General features: G+C 34.9%; 1 protein-coding gene across 1 annotated transcript in view; it reads left to right on the top strand.

Annotated features, from left to right (window-relative positions):
* The window catches only part of ACVR1C (activin A receptor type 1C), a 46,882-nt gene extending 22,716 nt beyond the window's left edge, over positions 1–24,166 (top strand). The window contains exons 3-8 of the mRNA XM_004276790.3: positions 3,343–3,573; positions 6,471–6,638; positions 7,978–8,134; positions 10,114–10,238; positions 12,383–12,513; positions 16,708–24,166. Of these exons, the coding sequence (XP_004276838.2) occupies positions 3,343–3,573; positions 6,471–6,638; positions 7,978–8,134; positions 10,114–10,238; positions 12,383–12,513; positions 16,708–16,833 (938 nt within the window). The 3' untranslated portion in view covers positions 16,834–24,166. The remainder of the gene's footprint in view (positions 1–3,342; positions 3,574–6,470; positions 6,639–7,977; positions 8,135–10,113; positions 10,239–12,382; positions 12,514–16,707) is intronic.
* The last annotated feature ends 877 nt before the right edge of the window (positions 24,167–25,043 follow it).

Genomic DNA, 25,043 nt, shown 5'->3' with positions numbered 1-25,043 from the left:
TCTCCAAACTGCGAAGTTTATAAAACTGAAATCCAGATTAAATTGTTGGATAGAAAGTTGACATTTTTTCTTTAAAAGTAAAACTTACTAGGATTTAATACTCTTTCCTTCCTTGAGTGTTACCTTTTGGGGGCCACTGCTCCCTAACTTCCTGAGCCCTGGCAACGTTCTAGGCTCAGAATATAGGCACAGAAAGCTCTGATTTGTGCCAAATTCCTTGAAACCTTATACAATTTATTAAAAGGTTCAAGTGATTAAATAACCATCTATTTAATCCCCACCAAACCTTTCAGTTCGTATGAAGAGGTAAGGCAGAAATATGTGTTTTGGAGCTACTTCTTGACTATACTTAAGATTGACCAAGGATTTCCCTTTCAAATAAAAGTAATGAAGATTTTATAACTGGAGACTGGATATTTAGTTTAAGAAAGCGGTTGTGAGCCAGGGCATAAAATCAAAAATTAACGTTAAGTTTTTTGGTATTTTTGTGCATCTTGAAACCTAAATCTGGACTTATTGACTGCTGGACCCTTTCCTCTTTAGATTATTCTAAGTTCTCTCTTAAAAGAGAGCCGTGAATATACCCAAGCATGGATGATTTCTTTAATGATCAACTTAAAATAGTTCTAGGCACTTTTCTCCAAAGCCAGCTGCATATGTTTGCCAGTGACCACTGGCTAACAGTAATGGATGGCCATACTGCCTTTGATCATCAGGGAGAACGGGTCCATGTGTAGCAAGGCTTCTGTCACAAAAGCTCATGCATTGGAAGGAAATCAGGAGTTCTGCTTCTCCTCTGCTTCTCTTCCCTGGACAACGACCTTAAGCAAGAAGCAGCTTTGTCAGATGTTGAGAGACAAAAATTATGAAGCATATCCCGACCTGGTCAGGGACAGATTTCGAAGAGATATAATGTTCGCAAGAGAGGAAAATGGACTGGTGTTTGACTGGATGGTCTTTGAGAGATCATGGTGTCTCAGGTGGCTTCTAAGAGGCTTGGTAGGTTTCTGCTTTCCTGTCGTGATATAACACTACTGATGGATGGTTTCATTTCCATAAGTCAGTCATCAGCTTTTATAGCCCCTGGTAAAAAAGCGTAACTAGCAGGGAGAGCCAAAGTCCATGTGTCTTCAAAGGAAATCTCTAAGTGTGTAACACAAAAATTACTCAGATTATTTTTGGTGGTTGCTTTGAAAGATGCTGAAGCAATTTTCATTGTCTTACCTCCTCAACTTAATTGCTGTGCTGAGTACCTTAGATGAAATCCTTCTTTGTCCCTGGTCTGAGGCATTGATTTTGTGCCTAATCAATTTGCAATTTGAAAACATTGGCTTATCTAGTTCTCTAGCCAATTGTTGTTGTTGTATTGTTGGTATTGTTGTCGTTGTCATGGTTGTTGTGATTGGTCGTGGTGATGCTTTCGTGAGTTTGTGTGCGCAAGACGAGGGGAGGGAAGAGAGAGAGATTGAAATTGTACTTTGGCTTAATAATTGTTAGTACAACTTTCATTGTGTGGCAAGTAGTGAAAGTGACTACGGCTTACAAAAATATCCTGGATAGTTTGCTGCTAGAAATCTTTCCAGCTGGGGAGGACTGTAGTCATATCCACTGAATGGTGAGAGCATAAGAATTTGGATTGAAAAACAGCGTTTTAGTTGTAGGTCTGACTTCCACTTATTCCTGGGCAAGTTTTTGACTACCATACAGCCCCAATTTTCTCATCTCTAAATGATAAAGTTGAACGAGATGATCTCAGAAGAACTTTCTGGCTGTGAGGCTTTGTGACTAATTGTTGAGATCCATAATAGCAAATTTATAGTCTGTGCTTATTTAGTCATGGTGGGTGGTTCTCATGCACATGAGAACATCTGAATAAACTGGCTCATTTCAGGAGCAGAGGTCGAAGCCTACAGGAGCTTACAGGGTTGTTGCTATAAGGGTTTCCCAGCCAACTGAGTACAATGACAACTAAACATGACTTTCCCAAATAAATTATACTGTGACCTCTTTAGCTATTTTCCTTCTAATTATAAGAGTAATAAATATTTATGGACTATTGTGGACATTAAGCAAATGTAAAGAATTAGAAAGGAGAATATCACAATTTGCTTCACCCCGATTCCACTAAATAGAAATACGCATCATAGCATTTAGCATATATTCTTTTCAGTCTTTTTCCCGTGAATATTTTCAATAGCTAGATACACTTATCTAGATGGATAGAATTTGCTGTGCTATTTGTCTTTAACAAAAGTATTTTTTCATTTAACAAGGTATGGTTTTTATTATAGCAGAAGTACTTTCCTATGTCATTAAGAAATAACTCTTCATAAACAGCATCATTATTTTTGGCTCTAAGTAATCCATCCTTAGACATAATGTTAAGGGCAAGCCATTATTGAGCATGTAATAGGCCAGATACTGTGCTAGGTGCTTAACATGCTTATTAATTCTCAAAGTATCCCTATGATATAGGTAATATTATTGCCCACAGGTTTTCAGGCAAGGAAGCAGAAGCTCAGAGAAGTTCAATAATTTGCCCATGATTACCATGTGGCACAGATGAAATCTGAACCCAAGCCTTTCTTATCTGTGGTCTCAACCTCTGCACTGTACTTAACAATTTTTCCATTATCAGACACTTTTCCTTACTTTTTCTATAAGTAATAATATATTAAATATCTTGACATAAATTTTGCTGCATTTTTCATTAAATCTTTAGAATAGAATTCTAGAGGTATAGCTATTGGTTCAAAAGAACCTAAACATTTTACATACATTCAGAATATATTTTCTTTGACTTTCTTTTATTCCACAGAAAATATCCATTTGATATTTTCTATGACTGTACCTTGCTTTCAGTGTAACGTGATTGCCTCACTTCATCATTGAATTCGATTCTTCACTTTCCAATTTTAACTTGGTTTTTAAAAAAATGCATGAAGCATTCTCTGTTGTACTAGGAATCATATTTTATTTTAGAGGCTAAAAACTTATGCTTTTTAACCTTTGTGTATTTAGCAAACTGACTGGCTTCAATGTGCAAATCAGAGAGATTTGCAACAATTTTGGAAAATTAGATATCTGCAGTGGCAGGCTATATTCAAGAAATTTTTATTTGTGAATATGAGAAGAGAAATCATAGTAAGAATTTGGAGTGCTTTTTGAGCATGCTTTGACTAAATTAAAGTTTGGTATAATGGTGCTTATTTCTTCAAAATCAGTAAAATTACTAAAGTGGTTAAATGTTTGCTTTTTTATGTGAAAATAATGGTTATCATGACAGTTATTTTCTGGCAATTACTTGTTTTTAATCATCAATTTCATCTTTTCTTTGGTTAGGTCTGCCTCTATTGGTTCAAAGAACAATTGCAAGGACGATTGTACTTCAGGAAATAGTAGGAAAAGGTAGATTTGGTGAGGTCTGGCACGGAAGATGGTGCGGGGAAGATGTGGCTGTGAAAATATTCTCCTCTAGAGATGAAAGATCTTGGTTTCGAGAGGCAGAAATTTATCAGACCGTTATGCTGAGACATGAAAACATCCTTGGTTTCATTGCTGCTGACAACAAAGGTATTTTCAATCTAATTGGGTCCAGCAAATAAGATATTATGTCTACTATCAGAGGAGAATAAATAATCTCTTTGTTTTAATAAAATCTACGTAAAAGTCTGATTTCTTTTTTGAGGAAAGAAAATGCTTTCCTCTTCTCCACAGATAAATGTGCAATAAATGTAAAATAAAGCAGGGCAGATGAGTGATATGAAGTCATGATGACGCTATAGTCAGCTTGATACTTAAAATATTTGGTGACTGGTATGGCACAGGAGCTAACCAACCGGAACAGAAGCTTCAACTGGAACAGAGTTTTGGGAGAACCCTGCCATGCTAGGTTTTTTTGTTGTTTTTTTTTAACATCTTTATTGGGGTATAATTGCTTTACAATGGTGTGTTAGTTTCTGCTTTATAACAAAGTGAATCAGTCATACATAAACATACGTTCCCATATGTCTTCCCTCTTGCGTCTCCCTCCCTCCCTCCCTCCCTATCCCACCCCTCCAGGCTGTCACAAAGCACCGAGCCAATATCCCTGTGCCATGCGGCTGCTTCCCACTAGCTATCTACCTTACTACGTTTGTTAGTGTGTATATGTCCATGACTCTCTCTCGCCCTGTCACAGCTCACCCTTCCCCCATGCTAGGTTTTATCCCTTTAGTTGCTGGGTCATAAAAAGATCTGGAGGCATCTTGAGGGTTCAGGAGTTGCTTTGGGTGTCTAGGGCAAAGGAATACCATTGGAAGTTTTGAATAGCAGCTGTTAATTAAACAGGACAGAAATATTTCAATATTTTGATAACTGGTACAAAGATACCAAAGAATGATAGTTGAATAGTCATCTTTGTTAGGACTATACTTTCATCTGTACAGCAGACCTCAACTCCAGGACTCTAGTTTTCTATGAACATTATTAGAATGGTGGCAAGCAAGACACTTTTAGTGAAATTAATGTACTTTGAGTATGGTTTATATCGTGAGGTTTAACATTAACAACCCCAAATAACACTGCTTTATGAGATTTGTGGAATAAGACAGACCATCAACTTTTTGGTATTTAAATCAATAGTCATAAAATTTTGTGTATATGCCCAGTAATCAGGGACTAGATATAGAGTTTGTGGATTACCTATGCTCTCTTTCTTCTTTTTGCATAGCTTTTACTCACTTAGCTGTGCAACAATTCCCTTAAAGGGAAACAGGGAACAAAGGTGAGCAAAACTTGATCCAGTCAATTATTTTTTTATTTGTATCAGTTATACTCATGAAGAACTTTGGCGAGGTGGAGATTATAACATCTATCTAGCCACAAATTATCTGTGGCTATCAGAAACCTACCATTACCTAGGAAAATTTTAAATCTATGGTTATTTCTATTTAATATAAGCTTTATCATGAAAGTATTTATGATTAATTAGATGGCCAAAGGGAAGTTTAGTGTTATTATACATTTTGGCCATAGTTATGTTTGCTGATGATTTGTCTTTTCTGATTTGCCAGGGAGAAACTGAATAAAGCCAAGTCAAGCCAGGGAGAAACTGAGCTTAAAAAAGGAAAAGGTTCTTTCCAAGTTCTTAACTATACTATTGAAAATGAAGCATTGCTTATTAAGCTGTTAAGAACTTTTACTTTTTGTTCGTAACATTGAGCTAAACTATCTACTGGTTAGCTTCATTCACAATGTTATGAAAGCAGTAATGACTGCCGTTATATGGATCATCCTGATAGAGCTAATTTAATCATGACATTTATTGGATTATAAAACAATATGCACAACAAAGATCACCCTTGATTGTCTCTTCTTCAGTTTAACTGGTCTACCTGTGTCAATGGCTTAGTTGTCAGTGGCTTTGATTCCAAGTGGTCTCTAACATCACTTTCATTTTCATGCATTTCTATATCTTTTGCAACATTTACAGTTTCACTCTTTAGTTTAGTCAACTGTCTGACAAAGACATTGGTACGAGAGGGCAAAGATAGCCACTGGTGTTAAGCAGGGAGAGAGGTGTAAGTGTTAGTTTTATATGTGGTCAGTTTATTAGCGAACTTTATCATGTTATGTTGATTTTTGCATCCCTAGGAAATGTTATCACTACCTGGATTTGGAAATTAAATACTTGGATAACCAGGAGCTCTTGTACATAAAGCACTAAGTACAAAAATTCCTTAGCAAATGTTCTTTAATTATAGTTCCCTTTCACTGAGGATCAAAACTGGTCAGGACTTCCCAGGGCTATTGTAGACATCTGATTCTGAAAGCTAAAGCTAAGTCTAGGGACTCTAATACCTAGAGAAATTTTAGGCTAATTTCTTGTCTGCTAAAAATCTTTTATAAACTGGATTAGCTTTGGTTAAATAAGGTAAATTATTTGAAAAGGTCTAGTAATTGTGTTTGGCACTTATATTAAGCTTTGAGGGAAATCATCAATTTCATATTTTGAAAGATGAATAATATGACCATCCTTGGAATGTTAGAGTTTTATGATAGAATAATACTTTGTGTAAATTTGTTATATTTCTGTTTTTATTGGTACAATCTTTCTTAAAAGCTCAAGAATAATTTATAACACAATGCTGAGCCTAAATGCATCTCTCAGTAGTTTCTGCCATAATGTGATTGCTATTACCAGCAGGTACTGATATAGAGGGAATAAGAAAGGAGTAGTTCAGTTGGTAGAATCACTGCCTCACAGCTTCCTATAGCAATGGTGGGTACATGTAACAGGTTCTAATATGTCAATAGGAATTCGTTGAGAATTTTCACCCTACTAACTTGGACTGTAAGTATTATCACGGAAGGAGTTAATTTTGCTTTGTTAACAACACAGATTTGCTTTGAACACTGACATTTGTTAAAAGCTTTTGGCTTCTTTCTCAACATAAACTTACAGCAACAAAATAACTTTTTCCTGTTAGATAATGGAACTTGGACTCAACTTTGGCTTGTCTCTGAATATCATGAACAGGGCTCCTTATATGACTATTTGAATAGAAACATAGTGACAGTGGCTGGAATGATCAAACTGGCACTTTCAATAGCTAGTGGTCTGGCCCACCTTCATATGGAGATTGTTGGTACACAAGGTATGTATTTTCTTTCTAATTTTTTTTCTCCTTGAATATGAAGATAGAAACACTGAGTTGTATTATAGTGTTCAGCTGTGTTTTAGTTTATGACAAACAATTATCAAATGTAAAGAAACACTAAAGGTATTTTATAAAGCTGAAGGTTTTGTCATGATATAGCCAACTCTCATCTACATACTTGTCATTTTGTATACTATCCATAATAATATTTTTATTCCTAGTGGCTCTATCTTTGCTATTTACAATATGTACCTGAGAGATCTTGCTTTGGTGGCAAATGCTCTATTTTCAGAGAATACAAATGATTTAACTGTTTACCTTTGATAATTAAAATAATTAGGAAGAGTTATTCTGACCTTAAAAAATACTTATATATCATGTACTTGAACTCCAAATAATACACACTGTCTCGTCTGTTCATTGAGTTAATAGAGAATTGGCTCTAGAAAGTCAGTCTAGTCACCGTAGTGCTTCTCAGATTTGGATTCATGATCCCTTTAAACTCTTAAAGATTATTGAGGACCCCAAAAGTTTGTATATGTGGGTTATATCTATTAATATTTACTATATTAGAAACTAAAATTGAGAAATTTTAAAGTATTTATTAATTTACTTTAAGTATAATAATTAACCAATTAAATATTAAAATAAATAACATAATTTTTAAAAGTTACATAATTTTTGTAGTACAAAAGCCAATCTAGCTAAAATAATGCCATTTTACACTTTTGCAAATCTCCTTAATGTCTGGATTTTCATACCTGTTCTTCATTCAGTCTGTCCCAGTATGTTGTTTTTGGTTGAAGTATGTGAAGAAAATGTGACATCACACAGATATGTAGTTGGAAAAGAGCCTTAAGGACCCCCAGGGATCTTTGGGCCGCATTTGAGAACTGCTGGTGTAGGGTGGTAGAAGTTTGAAACTTGTTTTGTAAGAGAATATTTGCTATGTTCTTATGTGGACATAGCAATGCTAATACTTTCCCTACTTATTCAGCAAATATTTACCAGTGGTTACTAAATGTCACCTAGTGTTCTAAGCATTGGAGGCATGGTGATGAGTAAGACATAGCCACTGCCCTTAGGTAGCCTACAGTCTAGTTGGGAGGGACAGATAATGCATATGAATGAGTAAGATAATTTAGATAGTGATAAGGGCTATGAAGAAGGCAAAATGGGATAGTCTGATGGAGAATGACTTGGAATGTAGAATGGGGGTCAGGGAAGACCTTTCTTAGAAGATAACATTTGAGCCAAGTCTTCAAGATGACGCCTTTCAGAGAGGTTCAATCTCCAGTAATGAAAAAAGTGAATATGTTTACCTTATGCTTCATAGGTAAACCTGCTATTGCTCATCGAGATATAAAATCAAAGAATATCTTAGTGAAAAAATGTGAAACTTGTGCCATAGCAGACTTAGGGTTGGCTGTGAAGCATGATTCAATACTGAACACTATTGACATACCTCAGAATCCTAAAGTAGGAACCAAAAGGTAAGATAACTTACTTTGGTAGCATACTGAGACTTATGACTGCCCATAAACATGAATGCCTGGGATATGTGTATAGGGAGGTGGGTGGAAATCCAAAGTTGGAAACCATTAGGCCCAAGAAAGCAAGAAGTCTTCTCTGGGTCACCGAGAAATCAGTGGCACAATGGTTATAAAGCAAGAAGAGTTGGCATTTGGTCATATAGAAAGTAGCTATTTGTGTGGGGAGTCCAGTGGAAAGGAATGGTGGAAGTGATGGTGATATATTATTTTCAGCGTGCCACATCTGAGAATAGTTTTCCTACAGAGAGGAGGAAAAAAATGTTAGCAGTGTATAGCTCCTCCAAAGCCTTTATATCAATTCTTCAATACCTCGTAAATGAACTGAAACTCAGGGCTAGTTCTATACATTCAGGTCCTAACAACAGATATAGAATCAATACACTTAACTAGATAGGTGATATAATATATATATATCTATATAATATAGGTTATATAGATATATATCTATATAATATTCTCTCAATATTTAAAAATATTATGTAACATATTTACCTATAGTTGTACTTATCCATAAGTCTCCCCAGTTGATGTGTATTAAGGTAATATGAGTTTGGACACAATTCCCACTTTCAAGGAACAGAATCTCTGAAAGTTAAGAACAAGCATGATTTATATAGAGCATACCACACGTATGTCAGGACAGACCCATTAGTAATGGGATTCCTGGTGTTTTCTTATTATAGCCAGACTGTGGCCATATGGCCAGCATACTTCTGTTTCCTTTCATTTGAATTTCAGGATCTGTGCTACTTTGGCATAATTCCAGGTTTCTTGACCTTGAAATCAGAAATAACCAAAACACTTTCCTGGAGTTGTTAAAGGCCCTTGAGAGTAGAGAATTTCTAAGCTGGTATAGTTAGCCTACAAGCCATATTTGAGATTCCAGGCCAGTCCCTCTGAGTCCTTCACTTTGTTCCCTGGGAGACTTTAATGGGACCCCAGAAACACTTTAGGACAATTTATTCAGACTGGGCAGCCCTAAGGGACCTCTTCTTTTTTCCCTTTAAAAAGCAAGTTTTAACTTGTCCGTCAGGGAAGTCTGGGATGCTGGATTCCTTCAGAGAATCTAAAGCTTTTAAAATATTGGGGAGAGTGTTGCATCCTCACCTCAATATTCTGAGAAATCCTCGATATATCCCTAAGACAGCTAGGCTCTGTCAGGTCCCAGGGACTGTAGAAGTTTTGATTTAGTCCTATTCAAGCAAGGCTGTAATTTTATTGGAGCCAATATATAATATGAATATATGTCTTGGAACCAATGTATAATAACATTGTTCATTCAGAGCAGGTATTTGTGGAATGATGCTGAGCACTGTGTTGGGGTACTGGGCCCATCATGATGAATAGAACATACTCCTTGCCCTCAAGGAGCTTTCTTGGCTACAAACTACTGGAAATTGAGTTCCATCTTTCCTATTGAGTGCTTTCCAAGTATTTGGCTCCTGGCCCACAGGCTTTAACACTAGGATGATCTCTAGTTCTATTTAAAATGTTTTTAAAATTATCGTTCAATAATTAAATAAATTTACAAATAAATAAAACACACAATTATGTTAATAGATGCAGTAAAAACATTTAACTAAATTTAATCTCCATTATTGATAAACACTCCCAACAAACTAGAAATGAAAGGAAACTTTCTTAATCTTATAAAGGACTCCTACAAAAAACTTACAGTTAGCATCACACTTAGTGAACCCTGGCCCCCTGCATTGGGAACGCGGAATCTAAACCACTGCGCCACCAGGGAAGTCCAGTTAGCATCATACTTAATTTTATTCTGTTATAGTGGCTCAGATCAACCTGTAAATTTGATGTAAACTGCCTTAACATATTGTATATCAGGATTTATTAACATTGCGTTTTACTGGACTGCTATAAACTCATACACAGAATCTGAAGTGTGCATGTTTTTGAAGGTACATGGCTCCTGAAATGCTTGATGATACAATAAATGTGAATATCTTCGAGTCCTTCAAACGAGCTGACATCTATTCTGTTGGTCTGGTTTACTGGGAAATAGCCCGGAGGTGTTCAGTTGGAGGTAAGATTTTGGAAATATTCTTTGTGTCTGCCTTTCCTTGATGCTCTAATTCAATGCACTATATTGAATCGTTTCTAAATATTTAAGAGATTACCTTTTGGCGATATCTTTCCAGTGGCAAAAGTGGAGCATTTTGAACAGAACGGAGATTTTAGGTTGTGATTACCGCTTAGTTCTCCTGATAATTCTGATTTCCATAATAATACTTTGCAAAGCACTTGAAAATTTTCTTCTTTGAGCTGTATTCCTATTTTATATCAGAAATTAAACCCAAGGAAGCTAAATGACTTGCCAAGGCCGCAGGACTTAAATTGAAGTCTTCTGGTTCTCGGGCTTTTCTTGTTCATTTCTTTCCGGTGATGATGTATGTGTGGGGATTAAAGTGGAGGACAGAGGTAAGCAAAGACTAACTTCCTGACTCTACTGCTCCCAGCAGTTTAGAGATTAATAATGAGAGGAAGAATTTGGGAAGATGAAACCCTGTAAATGCAGTCTGATGAAGTTGTTTCATCAGTGGAGAAAAGTTAAATCCTGGTAGAAAATGATTTAGATTTTTCAGTTTCAAGTGAGACAGACTTAGTCCTAAACCTTGGTTTAGCAACTTCCTGAATGTCTGACTTTAGGTGAGTTATATGGTCTCGCTTTCCTCATCTGTAAAATGAAGATAATAAAACTGACCTCTTGGGCTTTAAGGATTTAATGGACTAATTCAATTAATTCATGTGAAGCTTTTTGTATAGAGCCTGCTCATAGTAAACATTCAATGAAAGAACTGTCATTATTAAACCACTGTCAGTTTTTGCATTTTGTATTGATGTCATTTTGCCTTACATAAATCTCATATTTAAAAAAATGAAAAGCTTAAAAGTTTAAAATTATATTTGAATGAGAAAACATGCTTTCCCCCTTTTATTCCTAGGTTAGATAATAAAATATTCAGGAAGATGAAACTATTCACAGAAGCAATAGACTTAGAGTGGTGCAGAAACAGTACATGGACACTGGAATCCCCAAGCCTGGGATCGAGTTCCAGATCTGCCACTTACTAGCTATGTGACCTTGAGAAAATTCATGACACTCTTTGTGCCTCAGTTTCCTGATTCTGTAAAAATGGGATACTATGTACTTTCTTTAGTCAGTGCTTTTGAGGAATAATTAGTTAAAACATGTAAAGGGCTTAGGAAGGTGCTTGGTAAATAGCAAGATTCAAACATGTTATTATTTTTTTTAATTTCATACTGATATTTGTCTAGATTTGCTTTTAGATTTTTGTCCTTAAATTTTCTTCAACAGTTGAAATGGTAATTTAGTTAACACGATTTGAATTTCATTTTCTAAATTATGCCAGTCTTAAATATTTAAATTAAAAGAACTATAGTTTAATTCAATTGATTCTGTAAGGAAATTCTTGAACTCAGGTAACATTCTGATAATTAAAGTCAAATCTTTGTCTATTATTTGAGACTCTTTAAATATTAACCTTCACGTTGAACTGTTCATCTTCAAATACCTTTGGCCATTTCTCTGGAACATTCTCAGATCTAGTAGCTGTAAAATCCAAATGTAAAAAACTCAGCTCTTAAAAGATTGCTTAACAATTTTCAAAAAGAGAAAGCTATTGTGTTTTGAAAAGGAGAAATATACTTCATTCATGGAGAAATATACGTCATTCACAGATCAGTGAGGCTTGCTGTAAATTTTGTAATTAGATATTACTTCTGAATTGCACAATGGCATTTTATGAAAATCAAAATTTACATAATTTTCATAATATAAAATTATATTTTTGTAATTATTAAGTTATGTAAATGTAACATGATATTTTATATAAAATTATATATGTATAATTATGTAAAATGTATTTTATACAGTAATTACATATACTTTTGTCTCATATAACTTGTTTAATTATCAAAATTATATAAATTTTCATAGTATAAAATTTCATAAACTTATATAACTATTCAACTTAGTGCTTTAAACTTATATCTTTGGTTTTACAATGATACATAATTTTAATAAGCCTGATTTTCCAGTTTTCCAGGGTACCACTTGTGCCTAGAAAACTTAATTGGTATTATTTTGAAGTAAACATCTTTGTTTATTATTCACACTGGGAAATTTATTACGCAACTTTTTTATAGGAATTGTTGAGGAGTACCAGTTGCCTTATTATGACATGGTGCCTTCAGATCCCTCAATAGAGGAAATGAGGAAGGTTGTCTGCGACCAGAAGTTCCGACCAAGTATTCCGAACCAGTGGCAAAGCTGTGAAGTAAGGCTATGTTCTTATGTATATTTTTCCCATTATAATTTTGAGGTAAGTATCAGGGTGGATTTTCAGAGGCCATAGTCCTCTTTATCTAGGCATCCAATTCATTTCATGTATGTAGGTATATGTCTTCATATAAGCTTCAGAAGGATTTTATTCCCTTTAGCTGTCAGCATCATAAGGCTAAGTTATGTGGCAGGAACAACCTTGACATCCCAGTGACTTCACACAAGACTTTATTTCTTGCTATGCCAAGTCCCCTGTAGGTTAGGCGGCTTTCATTGGAATCTGTGCTCCCTGTGGTGATTCAGTAATCCAGGTGACTTTGATCTTGTGATGCTGCTATCTAAACACATAGTTTCCAGAGGTCTAGGTCAGGAGAAGAGAGGAGCTGGAGGGTCATACACTGGCTCTCTAATACTTTGGCTCAAGTGACACATTTCATTTCCACTCATGGTTCATAGACCAGAATGAGTCACACAGTCCCATCCAGCTGGAAGGGAGCTGGGAATGTCGGGAACACAGGCATATTCGGTGGGTAGTCAATGTCTGTGCTACACAGAGTATTACAATGTCAGTCATCCTTAGAGTCAATAAATTATTCCTAATCCCTAACTTGCTGAAGTTTGAGTTTATTCTCTTCCATCAGAAAAGCTTCCCCATGGCAGGGACCATTGTTGTTTATCTCCTCATCTTGTACCACACATGTAGTAACCATCATAGAGCAGACATATTGCAATGCTTGTTCTGCCTGTGTGAAGAGAGAGACTTCTCTAGCTCCCACAGGAAGTAAAAGGGAAGGTGGAGGAAAGACTATAAATCATCTAACTAGTTCCACAACTATTTTAATGCTTTAATCTCTCCCATCCCAATTATGACTGTTTGTCTTCTGCCATATTTAAATGTAATGCTTGAGGCGATTTTTTTGGTGACATCTTTTAGTTTTGGCTCTGTCATATGTCATATCTTACACAGTTATGTTTTTCCTCATTTTTCCTCTCCTTCATGTTTCGCTCAACTCATTTCCTATTTAAGGCAAGATTTATGTCCTGATATTTCTATTTTGTGTAGATAGCTTACCTATATACTCATTTGAGAAGCAGAATTTGAGGCATTTATAAGCAAATTGAAATTAAATTAAAATTTTTTCTGATATTAACCATTTCATGCATATGAGAGGATATTAACATATATGTAAAGTTATATGTAAAGATAATAGAATTCATGACCAAGTTTAAAAAATAGAACACTTCCAATACCTTTGAAGATTCCTCACCCCTCTGTGAGGCTACTATTATAACTAATCATTTTATTATTGCCTTGCTTTGCTTTAAAATTTAACCATACATATATATATATGTACGTGTATATGGCTAACTTTTGTTTATTTGTGAAATATATTAATGACACTTACGATAGATATTCTTCTTAATTTTTTTTACCTTATATATGTATAGCTATAATCTGTCTATTTTCATATCTGTGTAGTATTCCATTGTATGTATCTAATTTCTTTTTTTCACTCTACTGTTGATTGTCACATGTGTGAATTTTAGTTTCTTTTAAAACAATACTGCTGTGTGTGTGTGTAAAAATTATTTCTTTAGGGTATAAAACTATAGATTCTTTTGGGGTGCCTACATAGATGATCATATCCCCAAATAATGAGAGTCCGGGGACTCATACCTTTCTTATTGCAGTTTCTAGGATTTCCAGTATAATGTTGTGTGAAAGTTATAATAGTTTTGCCCCTTAAAACTTTGCATGTCTTACCTTTGACACCTTTTTTTATATTAGTTTTGTTTTTTATTGTTTGTTTTGGGGTTTTTGTTTTCTTTTTAAAATTTTCTTTGGTTTTTGTTCTGTTTCTGTGAAAAATGCCATTTATTTGTTTTGTTTTGTTTTAAATATACTTTTGCTTTTTACTTATGTTTAGACTTTTCTCTTTGCTTTTTAAAATGTACTTTATTTTTAAAATATTTTATATCATTTAATTCTAGCATCTAATGTTTTGATAGGTTTGATTTTCCTGTTTGTTGTTTTGACTAACTCTTGCTTATGATACATCTTGCTTATGATACATCTTCTTGTGAATTTTCACTATGAGCTCAGGCTTACTGCAACATTTTAAGGCTAAGGTTTGATTTTTTCTTTACCAAGATCAAAGATTTAGACAATTTTCTTCACAAAGTTCCTTCTAAGACCAATTGATCCTTACAGTCTGGACTTTGTAAATGTCTTGATCTGACACCTTCTGTGTGCTTTGGGCTGTATTTCCTGTCTTTCACATATGGTCCATCAATTCTGAAATTCTAGACTGGGAGATCAGCAAATGCCATCAGAGCAACGCCTTGCTTCAGTGATTTCTTATACCTCTCTGGATTCATGCATTCTCATTGTTTTCCCCTCTGAGTATTTATCTTATTTATTTACCAGTTCACTTATACTGATTTTTTTTAATTCAAAATTTTGGTATTAGTATTTAGATCATTATTTTATTGTGGCATAATTTACATATGATAAAATGAATACATCTTAGTATGTAGTTTGATGACTTCAAAAAAAATGTATATGTGTGTACTTACCATCCAGAGCAACACAGGGAATTTCCAACCCATCCCTTATCCATTTTTGTCTTTCATGTCCTTTCTTAGAATATTTTAAAAGATAGTCATTCTACCATATTCCCAGAATTTTCAATTAAAAGAGGATTAATAGCCTCCCTCTATAGGATTAATATCTGTGTTTTGACAGGATTTTTAAAAATATTTTAATTCCACTACAAAGATTTTAAAGAACGTTTACATATTCTGAAAGCCCAAGGGCAGAAATTGTTAGCTTTTTTATACATAACATATATAATTTCTTAATTGAAAGCATTTTATTTTCATGCAGCTTGAAAGAAGAGGAAAATTTTCATAAAATGCATACATAAAATGCATAAAAAGATTAATCGTTTCAAAGATTATTGATCATCTCAAGAAGATAAAGCTATTCAATTGATTTCACTTACTCTAAAAGGATGTTGTGTAAGGTGGCCATATTCTCTTTCCTAAAATTACATTCAACAGAGTAGGTGGAAGACAAATAAACAACTAATTACTAAACAGAAAAGACTAAAACAAATGAAACTGGTCCATCATTTCACATTATGCTAATCAAACATGACCTTAAAAATGATAGTGTAATTCCATAAACCAAAATGCCACTGAGCAAAGGCTCCCTATCATCTCCTATAGCTACCTTCAAGGTCCACAAATGATGGCTTCAAATCATCTAGCAGATCAGTGGGCCCTGTGCCTCTGCCTGAAGCTAGAGGAGATCGCCTGGCCCCTTTCTGAGAGGAGACACCTGGCCTGTCTGAGAGAAGACACCCTGGTCTCCCTAGGAGAGGAGATGCCCTGATCTCTGTTTGAGGGGAGACAGCCTGGGCTCTGTCTGAGGGGAGAGTCCTGGTCTTTCTATGCTAGAAGTTGACCTGGTCTCTCTCTGAGGGGAGAAACTTTTTTCTCTGTTTGAGGGGAGAGCCTGGTCTTTTTCTGAGAGAAGTCACCTTTGTCTCTGTTCATGGGGAGACATTCTGGTCCCTCTCAGGGGAGATGCCTTAGTCCTTGTCTGAGGGGAGACAGTCTGGTCCCTTTCTGAGAGGAAATGTCCTAGTCCTGGTCTGAGGGTAGATGTCCTGGTCTCTGAGAAGAGACACTCTAGTCTTTTTCTGAGAGAAGTCACCTTGGTCTCTTTCTGTGGGGAGTTGCTCTAGTCCCTCTGAGGGGAGATGACCTGGTCTCTGTCAGTGGGGAAATACCCTGGTCCCTTTCTGAGAGAAGTCACCCTGGTCTCTGAGAGGAGACGCTCTGGTCTTTTTCTGAGAGAAGTCACCCTTGTCTCTGTCTGGGAGGAGAAGCCACGGTCCTTGCCTGAGGGTTGATGCCCTGGTCCGCGTCTGAGGGGAGATGCTCTGGTCCTTGTCTGAGTGGAGACGCCCTGGTCTGTGTCTGGGGGGAGATGCCCTGTTCCTTGTCTTAGGGGAGACACCCTTGACAGGATTTTTGAAGTGATTTGGCCCTGATCTCCTTCTCATATTGATTTAAGTTTACTATTTCTGTATCAGAGCTTAGCATCGATTCCTGTGTTTGTGGCTTTTCTTCTCTCGTACTGTGTTTTGTGCTAAAGACTTTGATATTTTCTCTCTTAAAGGCACTCCGAGTCATGGGGAGAATAATGCGCGAGTGTTGGTATGCCAATGGGGCAGCCCGCCTAACCGCCCTCCGGATTAAGAAGACTATTTCTCAACTTTGTGTCAAAGAAGACAGCAAAGCCTGATGATGAGAATTGTGTTAAAAAGAAACCTCGCACATCTTTCTTTCTCATTTTTCCTTTTTATGTGAATTTTTTGGCCTTTGTTTTGTCATCGTTGCTGTTGTTCTACCTCAAAGATAATGCAGTGCAGTATTTAAGTGCCCAAAGGCACCATGAAAAAATAACTAAAGTCAAGTATGGGCTGGAGTTGACTTCATCCACTCCCCATGTTGTCTTTAATTTTATTTTGAAAAGCAACACATCAACTCATCTTTTTATTTAAGAAACATATTACAAAAGTGTAAAATAAGCTATATGAAATAATGAAAGTTATTAAGGTTTTATTTTACTTGAATCAGGAGCACATGAATGAATAGAAAAGAAAATATAAAAGCCCATTGTTTTTTCCTGAGATGAAAACACTTTTGTTAAAAATGTGGCCTGGAGGATGTTATATCTAAACAAAACTTTAGATCATAGAATCTGTGGTTTTCTCTTTAAACAGGATCTTTTAAAAATTAAATATTGCTCTGAACTTTAGTATACAAAACATGTAAAAGTAGTGCTGCTCAGGTGGAAGATGGAAGGGAGATCAGATCACTTCCTTGGTTTCTCCTTCCCTGTTCTCCTCTTCATAATCCACCACCACAGCAGCCCCTGAGGCAAACAGTTGGGAAGTCACAAGGTTGTTACTTTCTCTTATTTTCAAATGAGACACCTGACACCTTGAGACATTGACAGATGTCCCAAAGTCACATAGCTAGTGATAGAGCTGGCACTAGGTCCAAATCTTATGATAATCCACATGATAGTTAGCTAGCTTCCTACTTTCCCTTTAATTCCTATAGCAGTTTTTCTCCCTATGGAGAAACAACATCTTTCATGACGGAATTTGTGGTTTAGTCAAACGGAAGACAAATTAAGTTATTTTGCAGAATCATAATGGATCTGTATGAACTCTCAGGACAATATCCACTGACATTTTCCTCATAGAAATTCCATAGTCACCCTATTTGTTAGATGAGTTTTAATGTTCTCTGAATACTTCCAGACATTAATCAGTCATAAGGTCATAAATTGTCAGAGATGTCTTTAAGATGTATTGCAGAGGTCCCTACTACTTTTGTACATATACATTTAGAAAGAGAAGAACAGAAAAGGAAGAGGCTACTAGGGGATATTTTGAGGAAAAATTAAGAAAACTCTTAAATGAAATATGATAACCAAACCCAAGCAAGGGTTATCAGTAAAGAGATATTCCCTTACCCTTTCAAAATGAGCAATGGGTACAGAAGGCTCATGATAATTTTGCTTTTATTCTATTTCCTGTGGAGACAAAAGTGATGCATTCTGAATAATACATGGAACATTAAATATTTCCTTCAAATCTATAATTCTGCTTTGGTGAAGGAAGATTTAACATGGTATCGTTTATTGTTCTAAAACATTGTTTCCTAAACTCTGTTCCTTAGAATGCTCTTCTGAGATGATCAAAGACCAAAAGTGTTCTTTGATAGATTTTTAGAAAGTGATACCGCATATTAGTATATTATGTGCTTTGAGGAGTCTAGCAGTAAAAAAATGTTACTTGAATTTCTTTAACTGGATTTTCCAAATTATTTGACCAATGGAACTCTTTTATAAAAAACAGGAAACCTTTTACTAGCCCACATTTTAGTTTCTACAAAGCATGACTTGGGTAACAATGTTCTAAAGGATATACCTGTGTATTATCACATAGAGTACAATCTAGTGATTACACTTCATTCCACTATGGAAATGTGTTACTAAACCCATCTTCATTTGACTAGGATGAGATATCAAAGGCAAAAATCTGACAGCTGTGGTTTACATATACCTTCATTCTCATTCATGCAATTATCCATTCATTACAAAATGTGGGGCACTGCATATCTTCCTTGCCACAATTTTGGGTTCAACAGGGAAATTAAAAGGTGGATAGGTTCTGCCCTCAGGGATTTTAAAGTCTAATTTGGGAATGGGAACAGGGATGTGGGTGTGTAGGGGAAGTAAATTGACAAATGTGAGGATGTCTTGAATTCTATATGACCGTGGGTTTCAAAAATTGCTCTTAATTTGCAGCACATGTAGGAAGTATCTTTATTGGTTATTCGAGACAATCTAAATTATGTAATCAATTTTTTAAAGTGCATATGGGAAGGAATTCTAAAAAGAGCTTCTGTGAAGGAGTAATCTTGCTTGTGCTTGTTACCTTGGTTTCTCATAGATTGTTTCTGCATATATGAGAATGAAATTATTTATTTACTATGATTGTACTATAGTTTCATAAAAACAAGAGTAATATTTCCTCTTTTATTCACATATGATGGGGGAATATACTTATTTAATTTTTGAGAGAAGGTGTTTTATAATCTCCCATTTTCCTTGACATTATGTTTTATAATCTATTTGAAGGTGTCCAAATATAATTCCATATTTTTTATTGAGTCAACTTCCACTGTAGAGAAATCTTTACATTTTGAGATATTTTTCTTGTTTTTGTGTTTGTTAACTATAACTCCTAAATGAATAGTCTTATATTTCAATTTCCAAATGCATTTTTAAAGAAAGAGGGTAGGTTAACATAAATTATAAGAAAAAGTTAAAAGTTTTAATTTTTCCTTAACTTTCAGAATGATTATAAATAGAAAATGCTCATTTACAGGAATATGATCCAGTTTAGAGCATTAGGCAAATTTACTGTATATAACCTATGCTGTTAAACTTTACATTATTTCTTTTTAATGGAGTCATTGTGTAATATTTATTTCTTTTGAATTGCGTTACAAGCAAAAAATATTCTTAGGCTCAAAGTGTCAGTGTTCTTTGCTCCTTTCAAATATTTTGGCTTTGGGTATAACGTGAAGCTTGGGAAAATGCTATTTATGAAATTTCAGTACTGTATAAAGTGGTGATGGGACTTATATGCAGCATCACTTCCTTAAACTAAGGGAAACATCATTTGTTGTCAATATTTCAGCATGAACTTGTTGCCTTATAAGCTAAGCATTTAAGTGTGTAATTGGTACAGATTCTGTTGTGTGCTTTCTTCTGTCTAAAATATTTGGCATGTCACATCTAGAATTCTTAATTTATGTTCTGACTTGAAAGTTAAGTGAAACATGACTGTGTCGTGCACTATTTTAGGTATAGCACTTGCTTCTCATCTTTATACTTTCAATTAACTTTGCATTTTAAATTTCCATGATTATATGAAAATAGTAACCTGATTGCAGTGTCTGAAGACTTCAAAATCAGCTTTTATTTTAAAATGAAAATCTACAATAGATTCACTAGGTTAGACGCTCCATAAAAATTTATTATTTGTAATATTTCTACCTTAGTAGAATTATTAAATAAAACAAAAGAAAACTACTTCTACTATGCTGGATTTTTGCCACCATGTGACTTATTGGGGCAGAGAAAACTCAGGGCTATCTTAGAATTTATGCAGAAGTACCAGGGAAACTACTTAGCAAATCATCTGAAGACAGGGAGCTCACATTTGCCATTATATAAAGTTCAACTTAAAATTACTTAGCAGGGAATAGTTTCTGATTAATTATTTAAAATAAATACGGAAATGTAATTCATTTACAAAAATTTATTTAAAGTCTGGACATTTTATTTCCCACCAGGAAATTAAGAAAGTAAAAATAGCAAATGAGTGAAGGTGATGGTAGTTGATGCCTTCAATAATTGTTCCTTTAAATAAATTTACAAGTACAACATTATAAGTTATTTGGAAATGTTTAAGAATTAGTATCTTAAAATGGTGTCATTGTGGTTTCTGAAGAGATTCTAGATATTTTTTCTTTTGTGAAACATATTCTTCTGTGTTTGATAATGTTTTGTATTAGCTCCCTCCCCAAGCTAATACCTACATGGACTTGATGCATTATTTAGTGAAGACAGTAATCCCTTTGCTCCTGAGGGCTTCTTCTAAACAGAAAAAATGTCAGTTGGAATACAAAAATTTCATTAAAATGTTAATATTAAATAGAATTTCTATAGTATAGACAATTTTTCAAAGTGTTTTAATACAAATTTTCATATATTTGGCTTTCTTTTCTCCCTCTAGCTTTTCTTTTATGCTTCATTATTTTTCTCATCTCCTTTTAAAATATTCCCTCACTGTCTCCCAAAATTATCTTTAGTCTCTAATTAAAAAAAACCAAAAACTAGCTACTATTTACCTTAATCATTTTACTATTTAGCCTTCTAATAAAGGGAGAATCCCTTGGTGGTCTAAATTAGTTTAGTGGTGTCACAGACAAAAACCAAACCCAGTATTTGGGAACTGTAAAGGATGTAAGAGATTTTATAATTCAATTCCCATATTTTGTTAGATGAAGAAACTGAAGATCAGAGATTAAATGACCGCTAGTTATTAGCAGAACTAATGTGAGAAACCAGTGGTGACATCTACCACACTGCCCTGCCACATCCAACATTTACTAATTAAAAAATAATTAGCATCCATGTACACCTACGTTGAATGTAAACTAACATGCCATTTAATGGTGATGATCAAATCCCCCTTCTCTTTTTATTTCTGCTAAAATATTCTGCACACTCATGGTGAGATCAGTGAGTAAAACTAAAATAATCTAAGGAAGAGTTGTAAAATAGTTGTCCAGCTAGGTAGGTGACCACTGGAGTGCTGAATAAAATTTAGAAATTGTGAGAATATAGAATTTCTTAGTGCAAGTAGTGATAAGAGATGCTTCATGACTTCTTTCTATAAGGATTGTTCTTTATATGCACTGGAGTGGGAGTGAAAGATGATTTGGTAGTTGAACGTGGGACCATGTGTAAGTAGCACATTATCTTACTTCTTTCTTAGTTTCTCATTAGTTCATCCTCGGCATTCACATTCTTTCAGTGCATTAAAAAATATCTTTGCTAGATTTCATCAATTCCAATCACTGTTCTTTTAGTATTCTAGCTCCTGTTCAGATTACTACACACTGAACCTCTTAACAAGATTTTAATCTCCCGTATCCACATATGAGAGCTTTCATCTCATGCCTTCTGGTACTTTTTCATTAGCATTATGAAGAGTGTATTTGTTAACGGCAGAGAAGACTTTCTTTTAAATTTTAAAAAGACTAAGCAGTCTAGGTATATTCTAGCTTTTAGCTAACATACAAGGGATGTCTACTTTTGCCTTAATGATAAATTCCACCTAAGACGTAGATTGGACAGAGAATGTGAAATATATGTCCCATAATGTGATTGCTAAATTTCTTTCTGCTATATTTCATACTATTGCTTTGTTTTGCTTTGACTGTCTTAAAATTAAGCCATTATGCTATATGGTTTGGAATATATTATATTGATGTTAGGTAATAATCCCCATTTAAAAAGTCCCTCTATTAATATAACTTCCAGGATACTTCTTTTTTTTTTTTTTTGCGGTACGCGGGCCTCTCACTGCTGTGGCCTCTCCCGTTGTGGAGCACAGGCTCTGGACGCGCAGGCTCAGCGGCCATGGCTCACGGGCCCAGCTGCTCCGCGGCATGTGGGATCTTCCCGGACCGGGGCACGAACCCGTGTCCGCTGCATCGGCAGGTGGACTCTCAACCACTGCGCCACCAGGGAAGCCCTAGGATACTTCTTAATTAAGTTGTAGATTAATACAACATTTGGGAGAATATGAGCTCTATCTAATCCTAGATTTTAATATTTTCAGATATGACTAATTTTTTTTTATCATTGGTCAATGTTATCCTACAAGAAGTTTTTCTCTCCATAACTAACAGTTTTAACTGCTAGATTTTTACTCTGGGCTACATGAACATGAATACTAGCATAGCCACTAACAATCCAACTGTATTAGGGAAATTAACCTTATGCTGAGTGTCACCAGATCCAGCTGGGCGTGTGCTTTGCTAGAATCCTCTCAGGTGAGGGGTAGGTAGGGGCTGAACTCCAACCTGCAATTGCAGAAATATTTTTATAGTTTGCAGAAAAGCACCGTATTAGCTTATATAGCTTTAGAAACGGGCCTGCTTACACATCTTCAGAAAATGAGAACTAAAACTTCAAAATGGTTCCTGATAATCTGCAAGTTGAGAACTTGGAAAAAAAAATACTTTAGATTTTCATCCTACATTCCCAAGAGAGCAAAAGAGATTGCATGTTTATCTTGTTGATTTAATTTTTCAACCCAGACAATAGGTAGCAAGACACATGGACCCTAATTTTTATATCTCCATAGAGTTTTTAATTCCACACCCAAACCTATTTGCTGACTTTGCCTTTAAAAAGGCAATTATGTGCCTAAATTCTAACTAATGCAGGATTAGAGTGATATTTACCAATATCTCCATTTCCTCCAGTAGGCTAAATACAAGTAGTTAAATATTTTTGAAAATCCAACTCTTTTTTCTCTTTATATAAAGGAAGGTTATTTTAGCCAACATACTAAATTCTAGTTCATTTCCACAATGACTAGTGTTCAGCTTTTGTACTCTTCTGATCCTAGACTGGAGAAGATTATTCAAACTTAATCTGTGTTTCAGATTTTAAAATATCCTAAAAACAGAAAATTAGATTCAGATCTCGAAAAAAGTAATTTTGGATTGACTTTCAAAGTACTAATACTAATTATACTTTTCTTTTGGTAGTGTGACTTTTCTTATACCTAAGAACATATTACAAATGTCAAAACCATTGCATTTTGACATTGCAAAGCATGCCTTGAACTCTTGAACTACTGTGAAAAGAATCACTGTTGTAAAGACATTGTAAGCTAGCTGAAATTCTTAAGAATGTAAAAAGATATTACCTTTCAACAGACAGGCACAAATGAATGTATATAAGAAATATGAAGAAATAAATTAGGTTTTAAAATGAGAAATAGGCAATAAATTGTATAAAATATATGTAGATGGAAATTTTAGTAGTTGCAATTTAATCATTGATGCTGAAGAGAATTCCAAATTCCAAAGAGAAATGAATGACATTCAGAGGTTTCATTAATTTCTAGCCGGTGGAAATATGCATTTTATAGTAATATATGTATACTTATTTTGTTTAAAAATAACAGTATTTTAGAATTTAGTATGAACTCAGTGATAGCCTTCATACCAAATGTTTAACTTTACCAAAAGCAAGTCATAAAAGTATTTATTTTAAAGCTTTTAAAAATATTATTGCATAACTTTCAGTTGCCTCCAGATGTAAATAGGTATCTGCCTGAATGTTATATTTTTATGTATGCATTTTCCAAAAAAGTATTGTTTTGTAAAGTGGCAAAAATAATAAATTAAGCACTCCTTGAACTTGTTTCTGTGAAGCATATAGAGCTCTATTTTAAATAAAAAGAAAAAGTGTCATATTCCAGTTTCTATACAATTATGTTCTATTATTTTAAAGTCGTATTTATATTTGCATGCAGTATATGGAGGGGGTTTTGGGAATTTAAATGCTGCCTCCATGGGCACTGGAATTTTCCTTCCTTCCTTCCTGGAAGTGACACTTGCTTCTTCAACAGCTGTTTCTCTACATGAGACTTAGGACAATAGCCTTTGTTTTACTTTTCCTGTAGAGTAACAGGAAAAATATTTGAGCTGGGTTGTCCTGCTTTCAAGCCTAAAATAGCTTCCTTCACACTTAAAATAAAAGCCTAACACTCACGAGGTCTACAAGCACCTTGGGGATATGGACTCTGGCAACCTCTCTGCCTTTATTTCCGGTATCCTCTTATCTCCAGCCCCAGCTGTTCTGGAGATGCCTGATCTGGCTGTTCCTTGAACTTGCCCTACACATACCTGTCCAAGGGATTTGCTCTATTTCCTCTGCCTGTTCCTTCTCTAGACATTTGTATGGCTTAAGTTTCTGTGCGAAAACCATCACACCAAACAGACCTTTCTTGCCACCCTTTATAGAGCAGCACCCTTTGTCATTCTATCCACTCGGTCTGTCTTATTTTTCTTTATGGCATTCTGCATTAGCTGGCATTATATTATATCATGTGTCTTGTAGTATATAGAACCATGGTGACTAAATCCTTGAGCACTAGAATTAGGGGTAATTTCAGCTAAGTTTGAAGATGTAGGTTTTTAAAATTTATTTTGTATTTTAAAAATTTTTTATACAGCAGGTTTTTATTAGTTATCCATTTTATACATATTAGTGTATATATGTCAATCACAACCTCCCAATTCATCACATACTTTAGATGGACATTTAATTCCTGAGTGGTT

This window comes from Orcinus orca, chromosome 7 (genome assembly GCF_937001465.1).
Source record: "Orcinus orca chromosome 7, mOrcOrc1.1, whole genome shotgun sequence".
Taxonomy (NCBI): Eukaryota; Metazoa; Chordata; class Mammalia; order Artiodactyla; family Delphinidae; genus Orcinus; species Orcinus orca.
The sequence above is the reverse complement of the archived record's forward strand: the minus strand, read 5'-3'. Positions and strand labels throughout refer to the sequence as shown.